Source organism: Exophiala dermatitidis (genome assembly GCF_000230625.1).
Source record: "Exophiala dermatitidis NIH/UT8656 unplaced genomic scaffold supercont1.4, whole genome shotgun sequence".
NCBI lineage: Eukaryota > Fungi > Ascomycota > Eurotiomycetes > Chaetothyriales > Herpotrichiellaceae > Exophiala > Exophiala dermatitidis.
Window position 1 is genome coordinate 2,737,597 of NW_008751649.1, and position 19,586 is coordinate 2,757,182.

The 19,586-nt window shown below is 52.3% G+C and overlaps 7 protein-coding genes across 7 annotated transcripts; 4 read left to right on the plus strand and 3 right to left on the minus strand.

Annotated features, from left to right (window-relative positions):
• Window positions 1-490: 490 nt before the first annotated feature.
• HMPREF1120_05300 (uncharacterized protein) lies at window positions 491-2,810 on the minus strand. Its single transcript, XM_009159469.1, has 2 exons — window positions 796-2,810; window positions 491-695 (listed from the first exon to the last, which is right to left on the minus strand). The coding sequence occupies exon 1, from the start codon at window positions 1,744-1,746 to the stop codon at window positions 1,357-1,359; it is 390 nt and encodes a 129-aa protein (XP_009157717.1). The 5' UTR covers window positions 1,747-2,810; the 3' UTR covers window positions 491-695; window positions 796-1,356.
• Window positions 2,811-3,246: 436 nt separating this feature from the next.
• Window positions 3,247-5,115, plus strand: HMPREF1120_05301 (MFS transporter, SP family, sugar:H+ symporter; the record flags this gene model as incomplete). Its single annotated transcript, XM_009159470.1, has 5 exons — window positions 3,247-3,387; window positions 3,441-4,176; window positions 4,234-4,460; window positions 4,532-4,843; window positions 4,924-5,115. The coding sequence occupies 5 exons, from the start codon at window positions 3,247-3,249 to the stop codon at window positions 5,113-5,115; spliced, it is 1,608 nt and encodes a 535-aa protein (XP_009157718.1).
• A 1,261-nt stretch (window positions 5,116-6,376) lies between these two features.
• Window positions 6,377-8,464, plus strand: HMPREF1120_05302 (uncharacterized protein; the record flags this gene model as incomplete). The annotated part of the gene is made up of 5 exons (XM_009159471.1): window positions 6,377-6,499; window positions 6,557-6,721; window positions 6,786-7,246; window positions 7,305-7,614; window positions 7,688-8,464. The coding sequence occupies 5 exons, from the start codon at window positions 6,377-6,379 to the stop codon at window positions 8,462-8,464; spliced, it is 1,836 nt and encodes a 611-aa protein (XP_009157719.1).
• Window positions 8,465-9,198: 734 nt separating this feature from the next.
• On the plus strand, window positions 9,199-11,296 carry HMPREF1120_05303 (dimethylaniline monooxygenase (N-oxide forming); the record flags this gene model as incomplete). The annotated part of the gene is made up of 4 exons (XM_009159472.1): window positions 9,199-9,226; window positions 9,284-9,357; window positions 9,426-10,246; window positions 10,306-11,296. The coding sequence occupies 4 exons, from the start codon at window positions 9,199-9,201 to the stop codon at window positions 11,294-11,296; spliced, it is 1,914 nt and encodes a 637-aa protein (XP_009157720.1).
• Window positions 11,297-11,762: 466 nt separating this feature from the next.
• On the minus strand, window positions 11,763-14,634 carry HMPREF1120_05304 (uncharacterized protein; the record flags this gene model as incomplete). Its single annotated transcript, XM_009159473.1, has 4 exons — window positions 11,763-13,879; window positions 13,928-14,220; window positions 14,270-14,445; window positions 14,614-14,634. 4 exons carry the CDS (start codon window positions 14,632-14,634, stop codon window positions 11,763-11,765), a joined length of 2,607 nt encoding a protein of 868 aa, XP_009157721.1.
• A 447-nt stretch (window positions 14,635-15,081) lies between these two features.
• Window positions 15,082-16,964, minus strand: HMPREF1120_05305 (uncharacterized protein; the record flags this gene model as incomplete). The annotated part of the gene is made up of 4 exons (XM_009159474.1): window positions 15,082-16,263; window positions 16,317-16,529; window positions 16,583-16,693; window positions 16,749-16,964. The coding sequence occupies 4 exons, from the start codon at window positions 16,962-16,964 to the stop codon at window positions 15,082-15,084; spliced, it is 1,722 nt and encodes a 573-aa protein (XP_009157722.1).
• An 82-nt stretch (window positions 16,965-17,046) lies between these two features.
• HMPREF1120_05306 (uncharacterized protein) lies at window positions 17,047-19,576 on the plus strand. The gene is made up of 2 exons (XM_009159475.1): window positions 17,047-17,075; window positions 17,148-19,576. Exon 2 carries the CDS (start codon window positions 17,553-17,555, stop codon window positions 19,335-19,337), a length of 1,785 nt encoding a protein of 594 aa, XP_009157723.1. The 5' UTR covers window positions 17,047-17,075; window positions 17,148-17,552; the 3' UTR covers window positions 19,338-19,576.
• Window positions 19,577-19,586: the final 10 nt, after the last annotated feature.

A 19,586-nucleotide genomic window follows, 5' to 3' on the forward strand; every position in this document is an offset into this window, starting at 1 on the left:
GAAGGGTATAATATCCAGCTGTAATCTTGACGTAGGAACAAATTGTGTCCCTTCAACAACGCCCCGGTGGATTATGGTTGCCGTCATCTCCACCCCAGCTGGGACTGTTTTGCTCTTCCAACAGGACTGCCTGTGTCGGCGTGTCACTGCTGGTCTTCAGCGCCCGGTGCATGGCGGATAATCGAGCCCTCCCTGGTTCACGGCCAGGCTTGCCATTTCATTTCTACTTACTAGTACGGAGTGAATACAAGGCACTGCGAAAACAGACACTTTTTCCAAAACGATGTCCCCGAATCAAGCGCCGGTGGCTGCAGGCGGGAGCCGGAGCAATACTGGTTTGAATACCTCGCATATTGTCAGCTGTGTATATGTTATACTTGCTTGTCTGTGGCGCAAGGGACGCCAATAGAAAACTTGAATTCCGCAGCGGCGTGCTGTCACTATAACATTGTATATTACCTCTTTTCCGAGGTGTCCTTGGAAACAATAAGTGTAAATAGGTCGGATTACTATCTGACATGCTATGCCTTATCGTGGCTCACATACTACAGTAATCAGTCGCACAACCACCTGCAGCAAGGATGCATCTTTGCATAGTGAGGCCGGGAGTCTTTTCGGAGGATTGGCTCATCACAAGGGCAGCAGAATGAACAGTGTCTGCAAGTTGAAGTTGACAGTTTGAGGGTTCATTTGGACTAGAATATTCCGACTTGGTTGGCACTTTTCATTCTGGAAGTTCAGCCCATGACCGGCTTCCTCCAAAATCGTCTTCTTGTCAACCAGAGCACGACTTACCAATTCCTGGTATCATCCCTAACTTGCATAGGTTCATGCCGGGATCATTATCGGTGATCTGATTTCTTGAGCTGCGGTTGGCTCATCGACGTTCGTCCGGGACAGCAGGTGCCCTTGGATTTGGCAATGCACACGGACAGGTAACGACCCATCCAACTTCAAGCCGGCTACCCTCTGGCTGACATCTTGGACTTCCCCAGCTCAGAGAGAATCTTGAGAAACGGGATATCAACGCCAACTCCGTGTATCGGTCACTGTGGCCAACTGAGAAGAACAGGCATCAATTAGCCGGTTCTTGGTAATGATCAGGATCATTGCCACAGACGCTGAGGAGGCTTCAGCTCAAGGTCGTGAAAGCTCTATACCATCCCACACCGAGGGCAAAAGGCCCTTTCCTTCATTAAGTATCAGCACTTCTGCCCCGGCTCTCTCCAAGGCTGTTGCAATCCCAGGGGGCTTTCATCGACACAGTCCACTTGTGCAACCTGAATTGAAAAGGTCTCATCGATTCCAGGTAAGGGGATACATACTTCGATCCATATCCCTCTTCAGGAGAGCTTTTCATCCAATAGTGCCGCATCCTCTATTCGCAAACCGGAATAAGGAAGCTCTGCGCACCCCAGGAAGGCTATTGGCAGTACGGCTTCTCGCCCAAGAAGCGCATGCAGCAAACGCACCCTCTTCCGGGCGAGGCTCTGGCGAAGGCTCTCGGCAGGGCACCAGCCTAGTAGCCTTTACCATCGGGACAGGCGAGACGCGAGCCCCCCGGCTAATCCACCATAGTAGCTGCGAAAGACGTTGGCAACCTGAAAGCGGAAAGAGTGGACGTGCGTTGGCTTCCAGAATGGAATAACGCAGCACCTCCATGTGGGGTGTCATCGCTACGAGCAGTCTCCCGGTTCTCCTATTCAAGCTGCTCGCTGGGACGCAGTCTGAAGCCCTGTGCGGCATAGCACTTCATCAAGACTGCATTGGCGACCGTTGAAGCTGTCCTATAATCCTTGACGACTTTATGCGCCACATCGTGTCCCATGCTGGCGGGTTGATAGCATGAAGCGACATCCGGGAGGTATAACTGGTTTTCAGCTTCAAGATTGGGCTCGAAATGGTGCAATTTTGGTTGAGGGATACGATTTCGTCAATGCAAGCACAATCTCGACGCCAGCCAAATCAAGCCGAGTAAGATTCGCGTATTTGACAGGCATTTACGACACTCCCTGCGTTCGTATTGCCAGAACATCAACCACGAAAGTGATCAATAATGGCCTTGCCTATGGATGAGGCTGATTGGGCTGCAGATGGGGTCCCCATATTGAGATATAGGAGTTGCTGTTTCCGGGAAATGAATCGCAATCAGGCCCAGACCAGCTGCGCAGACGTCCAACCCATCCATCTGCAGCTCCCGGACCAGTCCGTGGAGGGACTTCATTCTGCTTGTAGATTGTCTCTACAAGCATTCCAGTGGTAAGCCATCGGTCTTGTTCCCCGCATGTCGGCTCCAAACATATGGCCGATTACGCCAAAGCTCGGGACTTGCGATAACAGCTTCAAGGTCATCTGGCCTTGATCCCACAGCTTCCGATGCATGGCGCTCTCGCTCACAGCCCTGGTTCAACGCGGCTCCTTCTAGTACCTGGATACCCAGGTGAAACTAAATGTCGAACGGTTGCTTCCCTCAGTGCCCGCCAACAACGGTGCCCGACATTCCCTTGTCCTCCAGACCGCCATATCCGAGCGAGAGGCAGCGATACGCGCTCTCGACAAATCCTTCCTTCGGCTGAATACACCGCTGATCCGAGCCTAATTCGACCTCCAGAATCATCTAGTCTGACTTGAGCCTTGCCCAAATTTCGCCTGAGAGTCATGCATGCCGCATCGTCTATAGCCCGTGCCGGGAATTGATGGAGATCATCTCGTGGGGTTCAGTTCTTGCCAGCTGCAGCTGCCTTGACCAAGAAATGCTGTGGCAGGGCGACCAAAGCGCAAAGCTGCATCGACGAGGATGCATATCTGCACGTCCAATGGCGCACCTTTCCACATGGAGCGGTACATCCGTCCCAGACTCAACCACCAACGCTCTACGAGGTGGGTCATTGACGCCTTTGAGTATAGCCGGCTCCGCATTACCCCAGACATCCCCCCGGCTTTTTGGTGGCACCTTTCCTCATTGAGCGAAACCTGGCAGCGCTACACCTATCATTGACGAGGAATCGATGTTTCGCCTCTCCGTGGGGCTCCTTGGGCGTTCTTTTTCTTGTTCCCGTACCTATGATCGTCTCCGACGCAGTGTCCGGCAATCACTCTTGCAGACTGCAATGAGTGCCCTAACCATTTCACATAATATATCAAAGCATTGATATATCACTGTCTACCATGGTCGAGCGTGTCCAGCTCCAACATCCTCACCTGATACCATCTGGTAGTTACATCTAACCATTAGGCTACCTCACTATGGCAAACACACACCCAGATACCCTCAGGGCCCACTGGAAATGCCTTGCGGCATGCACCTTGGTCAGCATGTGCCCGTTTCAATATGGGATTGATTTCGGCATCGTTGGCGGTCTTCAAGCAATGGTCGGATTCTTGAAGGTACGGCTTGAATGTCCTTGAGCGCGTGCAGGACTGGCTGCTAACTTGGGCAGGTCTTTGGACATGTGGCCCCTGAATCCCCAATTGGCTATAATATTTCCCACACCCGACAGCAACTCATTTCGTCGTTGATGATCTTAGGTGCCTTCCTCAGCTCGGCCTGTGGAGGACCTATCGCCAAACTCATCGGGCGAAAAATGTCTATCTGGACCGCAATCGTCCTCTGCGTGGTCGCCAATGTCATTATGATGGTCACCACCAGCATTGGTGCTTTATACTTTGCTCGTCTCTTGCTGGGCCTTGCAAATGGCCTCTTCCTCACCTTTGCCCAGCTATACCTCCAGGAATGCGCCCCTGCAAGATACCGAGGGCTTGTGATCGGATTATTCCAGTCCTGGACCTCCATCGGGACCCTCGTAGGCACCATTGTCGACAACTTCACGGTCAAACTGCCTGGCAGACAGGCCTACATTGTCCCACTCGGCATCATATACATTGTGCCAGGAATACTCGGCCTCGGTCTGTTCTTCATTCCGGAATCTCCAAGGTGGTATCTCCTCCAAGGCAAGACCGAAGAAGCACGCAAGGCACTTCATTGGCTCCGCCCCTACCCCGAAGTCATTGAAGAAGAGATTGAGCAGATTCAGTCTGCTATCGAGGCGGAGCGGGCTCTGGCAAGCAGCGCAGATGCTCTTGACATGTTTCGCAATCCGGTGGACCGGCGTCGAACTTTGCTTGCCGTTGGAGCAGTGTCTCTCCAAGCTGCCTCTGGCGCCATGTACATGATATGTAAGTGAAGACAGCTCAGACACTTTTTTTTGGCCAGCCAGTGACTGACATGGATAGCCTACGGCACCTACTTTTTCGAAATGGCCAAGGTCGGCTCTGCGTTTGAGAACGCTTGTATTCTGGTGGCTGTGGGCGTGGCAGCAATTCTCATCAACAGCGCCATCATTACCAAGTACGGTCGCAGACGCGTCTTCCTCTCCGTCGGTATGATCCTTTGCGGGATCACGCAACTGATCATCGCCATCGTCTACGATACGAAGGGCCCGGGCACATCAACGGGCAAGGTGAGTCATGTTTGCCTGGTCACTAACATAGGTATAGCTCGACATGATTGGGCTGACAAGTTTCTGCCCAGGTCGTCGTCGGTGTTTCTGTCGTCTATATCGTTGGCTACAACGGAATGGTTGCGACCTACGCCTGGCTTTGTGGTGGCGAGTTCCCTTCCCAACGTCTGCGAAGCTATACTTTCGGACTGGCGTCAGCAATCGGCTTCCTTGGTGCATGGCTTGCAACATTCACAGCCCCTTACTTTATCAACGTGGATTCTCTGAATTGGGGACCCAAGTATGGCTACATCTGGACACCCAGCTGCTTGCTGGGCGCGCTCTGGGTCTACTTCTTCCTTCCAGAGGTGCAGAACCGCACCTTTGAGGAGATTGACGAAATGGTATGTCTGCAGCGGAAACTTTTTGCCTCCCTCTGCCCTGTAGGACCGATTGGCTGACCATTCCTGTTTGCTCTTTTTAGTTCGAAGCTCGTCTCCCTGCACGCAAGTTTCGCAAGTACAGGTGTGTCGGATCGGTTGCGGCAGTTGCAGCAGCAGCACAGGAGGAGAAGAAGGCGAGTGACAAGGAGGACCATCACCCTCGAGTCAGTCATGATGAAGTGGTCTGGTCGAATGAGAAGGCGGCCGCCGAGACAGCCGTGGCCATCGGTTGAACGGTCTGCATCAAGGGACTTGTGGAAGGCCGCTGGAGACGATGACCCTATTGTCAATGACCGGCGTTGCCGGACTACATTGAATGCGACGACTCAAGGGACAAAGGCGGACTCAAGACTACAACAGACATGGCCCGTTGACTGGCGAATTAAGAGATGCCGTGTATAGCTCATCCGGCGTTCTCATGATGCAGTATGCTGTCGGGAAAGAGCCAATAATATAAGAACGGCGATTGCCCACCCAGCAAGGAAGCCTGATGTTTGATAGTGGTAGCCTCGACCTAGAGAACGGACGCGTATGTGTTTCCCGGCTGTCGGGCTTGTTAGCTGGGTTGACGTTCCTCTCGATAGCGCTTCTCGGTTCGACTTTTCGGTTCTCGGCCCCGGGTCCTGGGCCTCGTATTGATCATCAGGCTGGCCACGTACGCTCATGGATCTTAACGGCGGAGGCTACTAGTCCACTCATTGGCAGCATCTTTCGCAAAAGAGAGCCAGTGGGGCAACGAAACATCCAGCGCCGAACTCGAAACTCAAATCCGAGTTTCTGCGCCAGTTTTGACTGCGTGAGGAGACTGGACACTTCGCCGTAACAGGGGAGCTGCAGGAAAGAGCGAATCAGAAGACGGAGCAGGCAATTCCGCCAAGTTGGACTGGATCTGTCATCAATCTGTCAATTGAACTCCCAAACGGCGCCGTTGACCTCTTTGATTCTTCAATCAGCTCACCCACTCAAACCCGAGGCGTGGGACACTGCTCTGGAGGTGTATATGATGAGAGTTACTCATGCAGTGAGCACCCGGTCGCCCGCCTCGCGTTTGCATATCTACTATAGCAAGCTTGTTTGTTCCGCGGTGTCTCGTTGCAGCGTTTCTCATGCTGGACAATGGTAACGCGACCAGAGTCGAAGCTTCTTTCATCCACAATCTTTCTCTTTCTTGTTGTTTTTGTGGTCGGAGCCAGTCCTCCCTCACCTGGAGAACTGCGGGTACCACTATGGAGCGGTCCACAGCCTCGCCTGATCAACGGCACCAGTTCCACCAAACACTGGGCTTTGGGATGACGCGTCTGTTTCCAGAGCCATAATGTTGACAGACCGTACGCCGTTTAGGCGCCCCTGGCTCTCTCTGGGCCATGTCCTGTGCGAGGCTATCGCATCAAACCAGGACTTCTCCTGTCCCAGATAATGGTCTTCAAGGTTGGTCGTTTCTCATACTCTTTGCACTCCCGAAAAATAAACCCGCGGAAGGGAAGATCAGCCAGAATGCTGGCTTTAGTGGTTCTCTTCATTGTCTTGTCCGCATGCCCGGGTTCTGCAAATGCTATAGTCGATCCTCCACCGTCCAATGACCTCCGCAGTGGCTCCGATTTGTGGTCTTTCGTCTCCGTATGTGGGAAATCGTCATCCCTGCGAATTGCGCCATGATAGCTTACTACGAAACAGCGACCAGACATTCGTGCCCCGGTCTTCAAGGTGATCAAGCATCAACCCAAGCTGATAAATCCCGGTTACTGGTTTGTGGCTCCGTACACTACATGGGACACGGTCCCAGAGAGGACAGAGTACCAGCCGTTTCAAGTTGGGCCGCACATATATGACGGTGATGGGGTAGTTCTTATGTTGCCGAACCATCTGAGTATGAATTATTTCTGTCTGACTTCTTGAATCCTAGAATCTCGTTTGGAGCGGTGCAGCCCTGAGCAACAACCGGAATGCCTTCGATTTTCGAACCTTTGAGGCCCATGGGACCACTTTTCTGTCCTATATCTTACATTACAGCGAGAGAAAAGATGATGAAGAGCCTCACGGCCTGGGAGTCTTTCTGGATTCGTCGTTCCGTCGACAAGGAAAGATTACTCATGATATTGGCCACGAATTCAACATACATGAGCTCGACATCCGCGAGAACGGAACAAAGGCCCTGTTCTTAACCACAGATCGACCCGAGCGCGAGGACATCTACAGCCATGAAAAGGGTTGGTTTGCACATGACTGCATCAACGAAATGGACCTGGCTACCAAGACGACTGACTTCCAATGGTGCCCTTTGGACCATGGAGTCTCTTTGAACGAATCGTATCACGAGTACCCGGATCTGTCGAAGCTTACCTCAGGGTCCCCGTGGGATTTCTTGTAAGAACGTTAAATCCAAGATACCCTTATTGCCGCTTGCTAACCCCGTTCCTGCCAGTCATGGGAACTCCATTGACAAGTTCAGCAATGGAGACTTTCTGCTTTCCAGTCGACACACGAACACGATTTACCGGATACGCAGGTCGGACCAGTCGATTGCCTGGCGCTTAGGTGGCAAACTATCTGATTTCTCGATGGACTTCAATTTCTCGTCACAGCATCACGCGACCATACACTCGCAGGGCGAGAAAACTGTCACAATCGCCTTCCTTGACAATGCATCTGATGACCAGCATCGGCAAGCCAATTCCTCAACAGTATCTTCCGCAAAACTGGTAGCATTGGACTCAGAAACCATGGAGGCAAAGGTGGGTAATACGCATCCCGAAAAGTGTACGTTTGTCGCACATGTTATTCTCTCTAACCTTCGCGGAACAATAGGTGCTTCAAGAATGGTGGCGGCCGGATTCTGCCCTCAGCGACAAGCGTGGCAGCACCCACTTCCTGCCGAATGGAAACATTCTCATCGGCTGGAGCGAGCGAGGGTACATGACCGAGCACACTATGGACAACCAACTAGTGTTAGAAGCCGCCTTTGTATCGTCGCGATTCTCCACTTACCGGTCATACAAGTCGAACTTTACAGGCTTTCCAACCGAAGCACCAGCCCTCGAGTCCTTCATCGTCCAGTCGCAGAGCGATCCAGTTTATTCCATGACCACCTCGTACATCAGCTGGAATGGCGCAACAGAGGTTCATGCTTGGAGCTTCTACGGCTCAAATAATGATACGGCCGAGACTTTCCAGTTTCTGGGACAGACGCGCAGAAGCGGCTTTGAGACAGCCTTCTCCGAAAAGGGCGCGTGGAAGTTCGTATATGCTGAAGCTATCGCAGCCAATGGGTCCGCCATTGGCAAATCTGCTATTCGTCCTGCTCGCTTCTTGCCTGGTTCGACGTCTCTAAAAGCTTTCGATGAAATGGAGAAACAAAAGGCTTCGCTTCTTTCCAGCATTGCTTCCCAGACAAATGCCCGACTCCGACGACTCGACAAGGCTGCCATCGCGTCCGGCGCCATCTTCATCTTGCTTGGTATCCAGCTTAGTTTGGTCCTACTATATCTGATGTGTAAACGCTCCCGTCGGATGAGATTCGGCTCCTGGCCTGCTGTCGATGAGGACCAGATCCAGCTGCTCTCTAGAAAGGCCATGATCGACTAAGCTTACGCGGTGCATATCTGAAGACTAGGGCACCACCCCACGCCAATGAGGCTGAGTAAGTCCATGGCTATAGTAGCCGGCCCGTCCCTATTCGATCGCTAAGCCGCAGTCTCGTTTTGGGAAGGCTCCTAACAAATTTCTACGCTCAGCCGATATTGCCAGAGGAGGGCTCTCAGCTGATGACACGATCTCTACTCGGTTATACTCGGCGGTTTCCTAATTCGCAACGGGCAACTCATATCCGGTTATTGAGGAGTATACTGACTATAATAGTCTTCTGATAGTATATACCTTCGACACTCAACAAGTCAGCAGATACAGGATCCACACCTATCACGATGGGCGGACTACCAGGCTATAACTGCTCTTCAGTCCTGATATGCACAGCGGTCAACAGAGTCCTGATATGTTTTCAACATCAACTGGGCTGGAAGGGCAACTGAGCCCTAACCAATCCTTCAAGTACAATACGCAGCGGTCGACTACTCCATAAGAGCACAAGGATCAGCCTTACTCTTGTTGAAGAAGGGTGGCGACAGAGCTCTACTGCCTGTCAGTGAAGAAAGCGTACAGCGTACTCCTGATGAATGTACGCGACAGCATGTGACTGCTTCTGCGTGAAGTTGATGTGAAGATGATGTGAAGTTGAAGTGAAGTCGCAACACCTATTACTTCTTGTTTACTTTCTTTCTTCTTCTTTCACATAACACCAACATCAACACCAAACAGCCAAAATGTTTAGTTATCTCATTGTCGGCGCCGGTAAGGTCCTCTTCACCCCTTTCTCTAGCACTATCAGCTAACGCGCTTCATAAATAGGCCCTTCCGGGCTCTGCGCGGCCAAGACAATCCTTGAGTGCGAGCCTGATGCGGATCTGAGGATCCTTGATGCGGTAGGTGACCCCCAAGCAATCCTCAGTCCTAGAGCCGGCGCAGCTCAGATACTGACTCTTTCTGATAGAACAAGACCGTTGGCGGCGTCTGGGCCACGGAGAACCTCTACCCGGGCCTGAAAACCAACAATTTGCGTGGCGGAATCGACTTCTCTGACTTTCCCATGGATGACAGCTTTGGGGTCGCCGCAGGAGAGCATGTTACCGGAGAAGCAATGCACGAATACCTCAGAGCCTACGCCGAACGATCCAATCTTGGCCATCTGATCGATTTTGAAACTTCGGTGCAGGAAATCTCGCCTCTGGAGGGCCAACAGGGCTGGAATCTGAAGGTCCAGACCAACTCTGGCGCAGCTGGCATGGCTGTAACGCTACAAACCAAGAAACTGATCATTGCAACTGGTATCACGAATGTGCCGCATCGTCCTCTCCTCATCGGCTCCACAACCTTTGATGGACCTATCATACATTCTGCCGAACTAGGAGCGAACGCGTCGTTTGTGCATGAAGATGGCCCATTCAAGAAGATTGCAGTCATAGGAGGAGGGAAATCCGCTTTCGACGCCGTCTTTATCGCAGGCAAGGCATACAAAACCGTGCAATGGATCATGCGCAAGTCTGGCAAAGGCCCTGAATGGATTTTCCCGGCACATACAAAGATTGGCCCCTTCAAATTCGTCCGTGAACGTCTAGCGACGCGTCGCATTATCAGTTGTTTCAGTCCCTGTCTGTGGGAAGACGGCATGGGCTGGATCCGCCATTTCCTCCATTTCAACAACAAGGGAAAGCAAATCACACAGAAGTTCTGGGCCAATCTGTACAAGCAGACACTTGCACAATGCAACATGCTGAGCCATCCATACACTGCTGCTTTGGAGCCTGAGACAAGGTGAGTTCAAACGCCTGTCGAAAACCGCTGTCTAGTCTCTAACTTTGTTTCTTACACAGCCCATTCTGGTACGGCACCGCCTCCGGCGTGTACAGCTACGATCCCACCATCTACGGCATGGTCGCCGACGGCCAAATCAGCATCTACCGGGAAGACATTTCCTATTTGTCCAAGCACAGCGTCATACTGGCCAATGGCACAACTGTCCGTGCCGATGCAATCATCACGGCAACAGGATTCTCAGCCAAACCCACCATCAGATTCACTCCGTCCAAACTGCATTCTGATCTAGGCATCCCATCTGACTTCCTTACCCCCGAACAGCACGAGTTCTGGAATGCATTGAACAACAAGGCCGATGCGACCATTGCCGCGAAATTCCCCCAACTCATCGCAGGACCGACCATAACATCCACTGGTAGCTCGTCGGCAGCAGCTCGCGATTGCCGCAACTACAACCCAAGTATCGATCGGGACCTGTCCAATAGGACTCCATGGCGTTTGTACCGCGGCATCGCACCACCAGGTCTGACGGCGCAAGGCGAGCGCACTATTGTTTTTGTCGGCATGTTCTCCAATCTGGCAAACACTCCTCGCTGCGAACTCCAGTGTCTATGGGCGTATGCGTATCTCAATGGACATCTTGACAACAAAGACAACAACAAGACCAGTCGCAAGGGCAATGGCAAAGCCAAAGCTAAAGCCAATGGTGCCGCCGGTGGAGGTGGTGTCACTGGCTCAGGTGCAACAGGTAATACAGTTGCAGGTGGTATGATAGGCGACTTTGAAGCAATCTTCGAAGACACGGCCCTCATGAGCCGCTACGCCAAACACCGTGCCCCCTATGGCCACGGCAACGCATTTCCCGATCTCGTGTTCGACCAGTTGCCTTATATGGACCTGTTGCTCCAGGATCTCGGCCTCAAGTACTGGCGCAAGAGTAATTGGCTCAGCGAGCTTTTCGGATCCTACGTCAGTTCGGACTATGCTGGCGTGGTGCAGGAGTGGATTCGGGCGAGAGATTTGAACAACACTATTAAAACGGACTGAGTGAGGGACCGAGCGTCAAACGTCAAGCGTCAAGCGTACCGCGGCTAGGAATGAGAACGAGAAGTGCTGGCATAAGTGTCAATCAGCGACGAGGAAATTGACTGTGGTGCAGACAAAATGTCTTTGCTTGTCAAAACGAGAGCGGGCACAGTGCTTGCTCCTGCAGACAGGGGTGCAAGCCCACGTGGACATTGACATGGACATGGGTCATGTCCAAAGGTGTTTTGAATGGTTAGAGACAAAACACACAGACAGACCAACACCAACTTGTTGAGGCAGAAAGGAAGTGCCACCACAGCCACTAGTGAGCTGAAAGCAGACCGCTCTCTTCTACTTGAGCTGACGCATAAAGATACTGTGTAAACCAAACCGCTTTTCACTCTTTTGTTCTACTACATGTATTCTAACTGACCTTCTGCGATCATATTCATCTTAGACGGCGAGCTACTAGTGACAGAAGCTGGGCTTAGTACCGCGTAGCTTCCTTGAAAATAGGCACGGTCGTAAAGTCCTCACAGTTCCAGACAATCTCGCCGTCCGCCGTGAGTTCGGCCCCATCATCCGTGCTAGGCAGACCGGCCTTTTCGTTTTCCGCCACTTCATGCTTCGAAAGACCCTTTCTGTCTCGTGGCAACCAGACCGTCGGCGTCTTTGAAGTCAAGGCCGGGTTTCGATATGCATTCTTGAGCTGGTCGTCGCTGTACGAATTGCTCTCATCGTACTCGGCCTCGGGATCTTCGAGCCAAGGACGCAGGGCTTCTTCGGAAGCGAAAATGTTGGGTTCTAGATACCTCGCTAGGGGATCGAGTAGGACGGTGGGCACTTTTCCTTTGCGGCCGATTTTGTAGATGCGGGATTGATTCCTTGCTCTTTCTTCTTCTCGTTCTCCTTCTCCGCCATGACTACCACCGCCGCCACCACCACCACCTAAAAGTGGTTGCTGCTCCTCGTCCTCATCGGACAAGATCTCAAGTGGCAAGTATTGCTCCAGCGGTGCAAGGTATTTGTTCACGGTGTAGTGATGGACGGCCGTGGCGGCCAAAAGGATCGTCATTATGGTCGATGGCCCAGCGGCGCCTTTGGTTCCGAAGAGACCTATCAGACACAGCTCTGCCAGATAGACGCCGGTCATCATGTGCTGGAGTGCTCGACTGTAGCTTTCGCCGCGAGTTTCGGTCTTGACTTGGATCACGTACAGCAGGTTGTAGCGGTAGCTGAGATAGAACAGAAAGATGCCAATTGCCGCGAAGCCCAACACCAGTGGAGCGATGCATGAGTAGGCAATGGCGATGACGGCCAGGTTGGTGAATTTGGGATACACGATGAACCAGCTGATGCCTTTCATTTTCGAGTATGTGTTGAATTTCTGCCGGGGGGTCTTGGACATGAATTTGTAATAGAACAAAAAGGACAGAAGGTCGGAATAGTTCAGCACGTTGTTGGATGCAGTTCCAAGACCCTGGATTATGAAGTAGGTCAGATAGAAATTGGACGCCTTTGGCAGGTTCTTCGCTAGTAGTGTTGGGGCAGAAGTCGGATCGTTTGCGAGTCGGTTTGCAAGGGTGGCGGCGCCGGATGAGAATGTGGTGATGAGAAACACTTGGACCACCTGGAAGACAAAGTACCATGTCTGTGCCCACTTCACGGCTTCTTTGGTCGTTGGCTGTCCTGACAGACTTGCCATGTACTGGAAGAAATACGGGACGTATGACACCACAGTGCTGAGGAGGAGCGGCGGGAGAAGACCCGTCAGAAGACCTAGGATGGGCTCTGGGAGGTTGTTGATGAACCGCAGAAATGCGAATTTGTCCGCTAGGTATTGGATGTTGGATATTGTGCCAATGATTCCGACGGGGATCGACCACAGAATGATTGTTGCCACGGCCAGCGCAATCGCCATGTAGGAATAGGTGATCCGCAGCGACGGCTCGATATTGAGGTTTTTCCATGTAACTTCTTTTGGTTGAACGCCGATATATTTCGGCTGCAAGGATAACGGTGATGGGTGTCGCACAACCTGGAAAGCCTCGTGGGCACTAGCCTGGTCTTTGAACTCGACGAAAATGGCCCCGGTTCTCTTGCTCGGCTCGTCTGAGTCTGTCTGCCGGATGTGGTCGAGGTCGGATATTAATCCGGAGAGCTCGGCGCGTAGTTTCGCGATGCTATCGATATCATCCCCAAAGATGTATTTCGACTTCGACCTCGGTTTATGACGGTCAATCTCGGGCTCGACCGGTCCATGAGAACTGCGTGCAACAGCCTCACGATCGTTGCGTTCATTGCCTTTCTCCTTGTTTGCGTTTTTCAACAGTTCCACTTCCAGGCCCTCAAGACTGTCGATTTTGCCATCTCTCTTGGCGACGAGCTTTTCGAGATGGCTCAGATTTGAAACCACCCATGACCTGACCGCATCTTTCCCGAAGTAACGCTGGAGATTCTCCTCACGTAGGCCTTCCGGTGGGACAGACAGGTACAAAACTACCCGCGAAGACAATCGAGTAGCGTTTAAAGGGACTTTTTGGTATGCCTGACGTAGCCCCACGACAAAGAGTCTCTCTCGAGTCATCAGAAGAATGATAAATGCTAAAAGAGGTCAGCCAGTAAATGGCAACGAGGAAGAAGGAATATTACCAAAGAAGAGGCCCCCAATGATGGCGTGTGCATATAGTCGGTTGCCACCTAGGACATTGCTGAACGAGAGCTTGTCAAGTTGAGACGAGTCACCCCCTCCGGTATAGTTGACGGGGAGGAGAATCGGCCAGGTCAGACAGCAACCTACTACACAGATCAGGACGATCATGCGTAGATACCGCAAGAAGAGATAAGCCTCCAAGGATGAATGACGAAGCACGAACTTGTCATCCAGGGCGCGGAAATCGTGGTACCAGGACACCGAATCATGACTGGAGGAAGGTGTTCTGTCCCTTGACAAAGTCAGCACGGATACTCATACAATCCAATGACAATACTTACTTCTGGGGTATCGAGCGGAAGTATGTCCGGGGCGCGTAGATGTTTCTGTACCTCGACCTCAAGGCCAAGAAAGCGAGCAAGAAGGCAGCCGCTGTGATGAGCGTCGGCACCAATGCCGCAGCAATGGCATTTGCTGAATTCGAGCCAGCATTTCGGTGGCCACCAGCACCTGGATCCTGCAAATGTGAGTAGGATTTCTTCAAAACTGCCATTCCGCAAAAGGACAAGGTGAGGATCCCTGCAGTATTTCACTCCTCTGCAGTCGAGCGATTGTATGGGACGAGCAACCAGAGCTTGAATTCGAACGAGACACAAATATGGGCACATTTTGGGGCAGCTCCTACCGTTTTCTCCAGGGTATTCATGACGTCCTAAAAGGCCGCGCGCCTAGTAGGTAATGTAGCTGAAACACTTCGAACAAATCCGAGGTAAACAGGCCAATTCCGTGGATGCAAGCCCCAGGGCAAGAGACGACGCGTTATCAACCAAGCAAAAGACCGTGAAAAAGAAAAACGTACTGGTCAAGAAACTGGATTTACATGGAAGCAGGCTGAAGACGCGGACGATGGAAGTGGACTCGAAGTCGTGACAGGCTGACATCATATTCGGTGTCACGTGACTGCACCCTCTCCGTCATGACAGGCCAAAAATCAAGATATCGATCGTATGCTGTCCAAAGATATTAAGCAGTGTCCCACCAGCAACGTGAAGACTTTTCCATAGCCCAACCGACTCGTGGGTTTTGCCATAACACCAATTTCACTGCCCATGCGGACCTTGTCAAGTATGAGAAGAATCATGCTAGGATGATGCTAATCATCTCTGGCTGAAGAGGTTCGCCTCTTTTGTAATCTTCGGGTGTCTGGTTCTACCGTCGGCGAACTGGCCGGGCCCGCATCATCATCTTCGGGCATCGGCGTTGTTTGTAACGTATTCGGCGTTGACACAGATCTGTTCTGGGACGGAGCCGGTCCGTTCGTTGGGAAGAGTCTTTCACTAACACGGCGTCCAAGCCCAGACCGTTTCGTATCGGGGTCCAAGGCCGTGTGTTCGGATTCAGGTTGTGAGGGTACATGGTAGTCCCGCCTAGGTCCATCTACAGGGGCGATCTCATCCGCAATGGCATCCTCGTAGCTGGGTGGTGCTTCATCGGGAATATCAGGCTCTTGTTGTACACTGTAGGAACCAGTCTGGGCGGGGAAGAAACCGTTGTCCTGGAATGGAGTGGGTGGCGTGGCTAGCGGCGTGTCTGGCTGCAAAGGTGCAGCAACACTCGTCCCGTTAGCTGACGGTCGAGGGAATAGGGGAGGCGGTGTAGTGGCTGCTTGCGGGCGGGGGTTGTTAGCCATAGCCCGCAAGAGCTGAGGTGGAGGAGCAATGCCAGAATAGACCTGGACAGGCAGGCGCAGAGGTAATACCATCACCTCTGGCCGCATTCCATCGGCCATGGCATGTGCCAGTCCAACCCGGACTTCGAGCTCGTATCGCCGAGAAATGTTGCAGGTCTCGAAAGTTGGGCAAACAGTGTTCGGCACGGGACAATCCTGCCATAGGCGAGATGGCAGTTTCCATTCACGACACTGTTTCTCGCTCGCAGTCCCCAGCGGCATGTTCATATTCGCTTGAGACTTCAAGACCCAGCTCGTGCTTTCAGTCCTCTCCAGATCATGGGCCCTTATCCGAGTGTAACCGAATAACTCGATCTGCAACATGCTCAGGAAGGCCGTTGCCGAACTATCGTTGATCTTCTCAACAAGTATGCGTAGAGGAAGGGGTTCATTGCAGGTGATGATGGCGGGACTCGGAAGCCGGACATCCACTTGGAAGGCAGGTGGTTCATCTTCCGCCGAGACTGGGGTAGATGATTTCTTGAAGAGCCCCTTTTTGGGCGGTGGAGCAGACCGATTGAATTGCCTCTTGCGGCGCGCGAAGGTTTCTTGGTGTCCATCTGGACGGCGGGGTGGTTCGATGGGTAGAAACTTGATGTCGCTAATCTGTTGCTAAGTCAGTAATCGTGCTGATAATCTAGTAAGCTTAGCCGCCGTACCCATCGAATGTTCTCCTGAAAGAACTTAGGCCGCACAACGGTCGCCTTGACATAGTATCTGATTTCCGCCTCGCCAGGGAATCCGCTCAAGGATGGCGGCAGCGTCCGCTTCACATGGTTGCAGGTGTCACTTGGGAGCTGAACATTCAACTGGCCCACTTTGATATCCTTCAACGGATTGGGGTTGTTCAGGCAGTCATTATTGAATGGAAACTAAAGTCGAACGTCAGTCAAAGTCGGGCGCGTTGAGTCCACGAGAATCCTACTTTGAATCGAAAAGGGTAGAGATACTGTCCGGCACGCAGGGTGTAGCCCGAGCCAGAGGCCCTCTCCTGAAGCTCAGGCGAAGGAAAGACCGTGAGAACTTTATACAAAAGCTGGGGCCTGGTGTAAGCGCAAATTTGTGGTGCAGTCGACAGGCCTTTCCCCCACCTTGTGATATTCTAACTCGGTCCTCTTCTTATCCGAACGCTCATATCCAGGATATTTTGGCCCTGCGAGTCTTGTACGACTCTCCCCCTCAAGTTTAACTGTAATAGCAGAGACGGTGGCATCATGGGGGAGGAATAGAACGACGGTGCCGGAAATAAAGTCGAGGTTCGTGTAGCACCTGGATTCCGGCTGATCAAGTTGGATGTGGACCGACATCGATCCCGGATGAACAAGGCATGAGAGCAGGTGTATCCCAGGCAAGGACACAGATCAGCAGGGCGCGAGGCCTTTTGGTGGTGGAAGTCAGTCGACAACCCATGCGGCACGGTACGTGGATGCGCCTTGCGAGGCTGAGCGCAGTTCCACATTCAAATTGGCTGACACTCACCTACAATTTAGACGCTGGCACTGTGACTGTGACTGCTCTCTAACAGTCAGCCGAACGGGTGGAGGTTCGGGATTGACGTTTCTCCGTTGTTCCGGATCGACCAGTTTACATAATCGTCGAGTTGTAATGGTTTAGCGTAACACTTGCACGCACGAAGATAAGCCGAGCGCGGGGATACGCTACTAGCAAGATCGATCTCCGCTCAACAACCTCGCCTTATCTCTCCCGACCCTGGTTTGAGGGGAACCACTGGCATCACTCTGGGTTGGCAGTTGATATAAGTATGCCACACCCCTGGCTTCTGCTGTCCAGCGGGGAAATATCCCGACCTTGTCCCACGATAATGACCCCTTTGGCTGCTTTCAAGTCTTCAGCCTCGCAGCCCCCCCGGCCCCCGAAATGTCTGCAAGTCCCCCATGAAGTCTCCTAGAAGCCCGCGTAAACGAACGAAGAACCGGCCGCCCATCAAACATACAAAGACCTTTTCAGGTTGTTGGACGTGCAGGGATCGACACGTAAAATGCGATGAGGCCCGACCGGACTGTACCCGGTGCCTGAAGGGCGGCTTTGAGTGTCAAGGCTACGGCATCAGGCTGGTATGGGTGGACTCCAATACTCAAGAACGAGAACAGAACATCCGACGTGCCATTGACACCCCGGCACTTTATGAGACTGCTTCTCTATGCAGCCAGATTGATGTTCATGAGGCTCTCGAGGCAATAGAGAGGCTGTCTACGAGAAGGCAATCGTTATCAACTGGTCCGTTCTCTGTCTTTGCACTGGAACAGTTCACACAAGCATGTGATGAAGCTGTGAGCGAAGGCGAGACTTGTCCTTTGCCAGTTAACGTGGGGGACTCTCATGATGTGGTTGACTTCATCGAAGCAGAGCACAGCGATGACGAGAGCATTGAAACTATCGTTTCCCCTTCACTGTCAGATACTACAACGGCATTTCATGACTGCAATGATGTCGACCTTACATTTCTCGACACTTTGAGCGGTGGATTCCCTCCAATATCTCGCCATCTCGACCTGCTTCCCCGGCCTGCGGAACAACGTGAGCTCATTGATCACTGGACTTCATTTGTGTGCTGGCACCTCGTCCCCGTGGACAGGCCAGACAACCCTTTTCGAAGCGTCTTCACGCCCATGGCACTGGCCGGATTGACATTGCCTTCGCAAGAATCCAGCGGTCAAATCGCGCTATTTCACGCTATATGCGCCACGTCGGCGTTCAGCCGTGGTCAACTACTCAATAATGACCAGCAATCACTTACCCTTGCCACCAAGCACTACCAGCTGGCCATCATGCACCTGCGGCACAGTTTGGCCAGGCTCAAAGATAATATGGATTCGGAAATTCAACGCGGTTCAGTCCTGGCAACTATCACCGCATTCTCAGCCATGGACATGATCACGGGCCGCTCTTCGGAGTGGCGCACTCACCTTCAAGGTGGTGCTTCCTGGCTTGCAACGGTCGAAGGTAGCACATGGGATCGCGACAAGAGTTCGTCGATGGTGTATCAGGGCTATGTGGCCATCGCGGCCCTATGCAACATCAACCTCCCATCAACGGTCAACGTTGAGTCCGAGGATTGTCTCAGTCAGAAAAACTATGTCCTGGATCGCTTTTTTGGCCTCACACGACCAATACTGAAGCACATCGTCATGATGAACTCGTTTATCAGGAAATGCTTCCCGACCGAAGAGCCAGGTGGTGCGGAGGCTCTGGATGAATTTGAATTGCAGCTGTACGAACAAACACCCGAGAGTCTTGATCTTGAAGGCCTGGATCCGCTGAGCCGGGCATTGACCCGCCACCACGCCTATGTATTCTATTATGCTTCCCTCATCTACTTCCAGCGTGCCGTCCGACGACGACCCCCAGAGGAGGTACAAGGGCTAGTCGAGCTTGCTGTGAGCCGCCTCGAAGAAATTGAAGACTTGGGAGGGGATGCCATTGGGTGTACCTTGGTGTGGCCACCCCTTGTGGTAGCGTGTGAATGTCTCAGCGAGGATCTACAGCAGCGAATCCTGTCTTGGTACAAGGTAAAGAGAAGACACGGGTTTAGAAATCTAGATATTTCCCAAGATATTGCGAAAGAACTGTGGCGGAGACGGGCTTGTGCTTCCAATGAGGTGGACATTCAGTGGCAGGATGTATTGAAGGATTTGAACATGGATATAGTACTTGCATAAGCGGACGCAGCATCTCATGTCGGAAGCATGACTTACTCAGATAGTATGGTCCACATCTGTCTCACGCCATTGCAAGAAACTTGAAGGGGCGTCCTTGATGACTGTCCTGCTTCAACCGCGGTAGAAAGTCTAGAAACTATACAGGTCTGACCAAAAGATTTTGCCATTTCTTGCACCAGGCCACGCGGCCAGACGTTCAAATGACCATTTAGCGACGTCCTCGCAGTTCCCGAGGTCGACTGGAACCCT

Coding starts and splice junctions, on each gene's coding strand:
- HMPREF1120_05300 (XM_009159469.1), bottom strand. CDS start 1,746: ATGCCGCACAGGGCTTCAGACTGCGTCCCAGCGAGCAGCTTGAATAGG.
- HMPREF1120_05306 (XM_009159475.1), top strand. CDS start 17,553: ATGAAGTCTCCTAGAAGCCCGCGTAAACGAACGAAGAACCGGCCGCCC.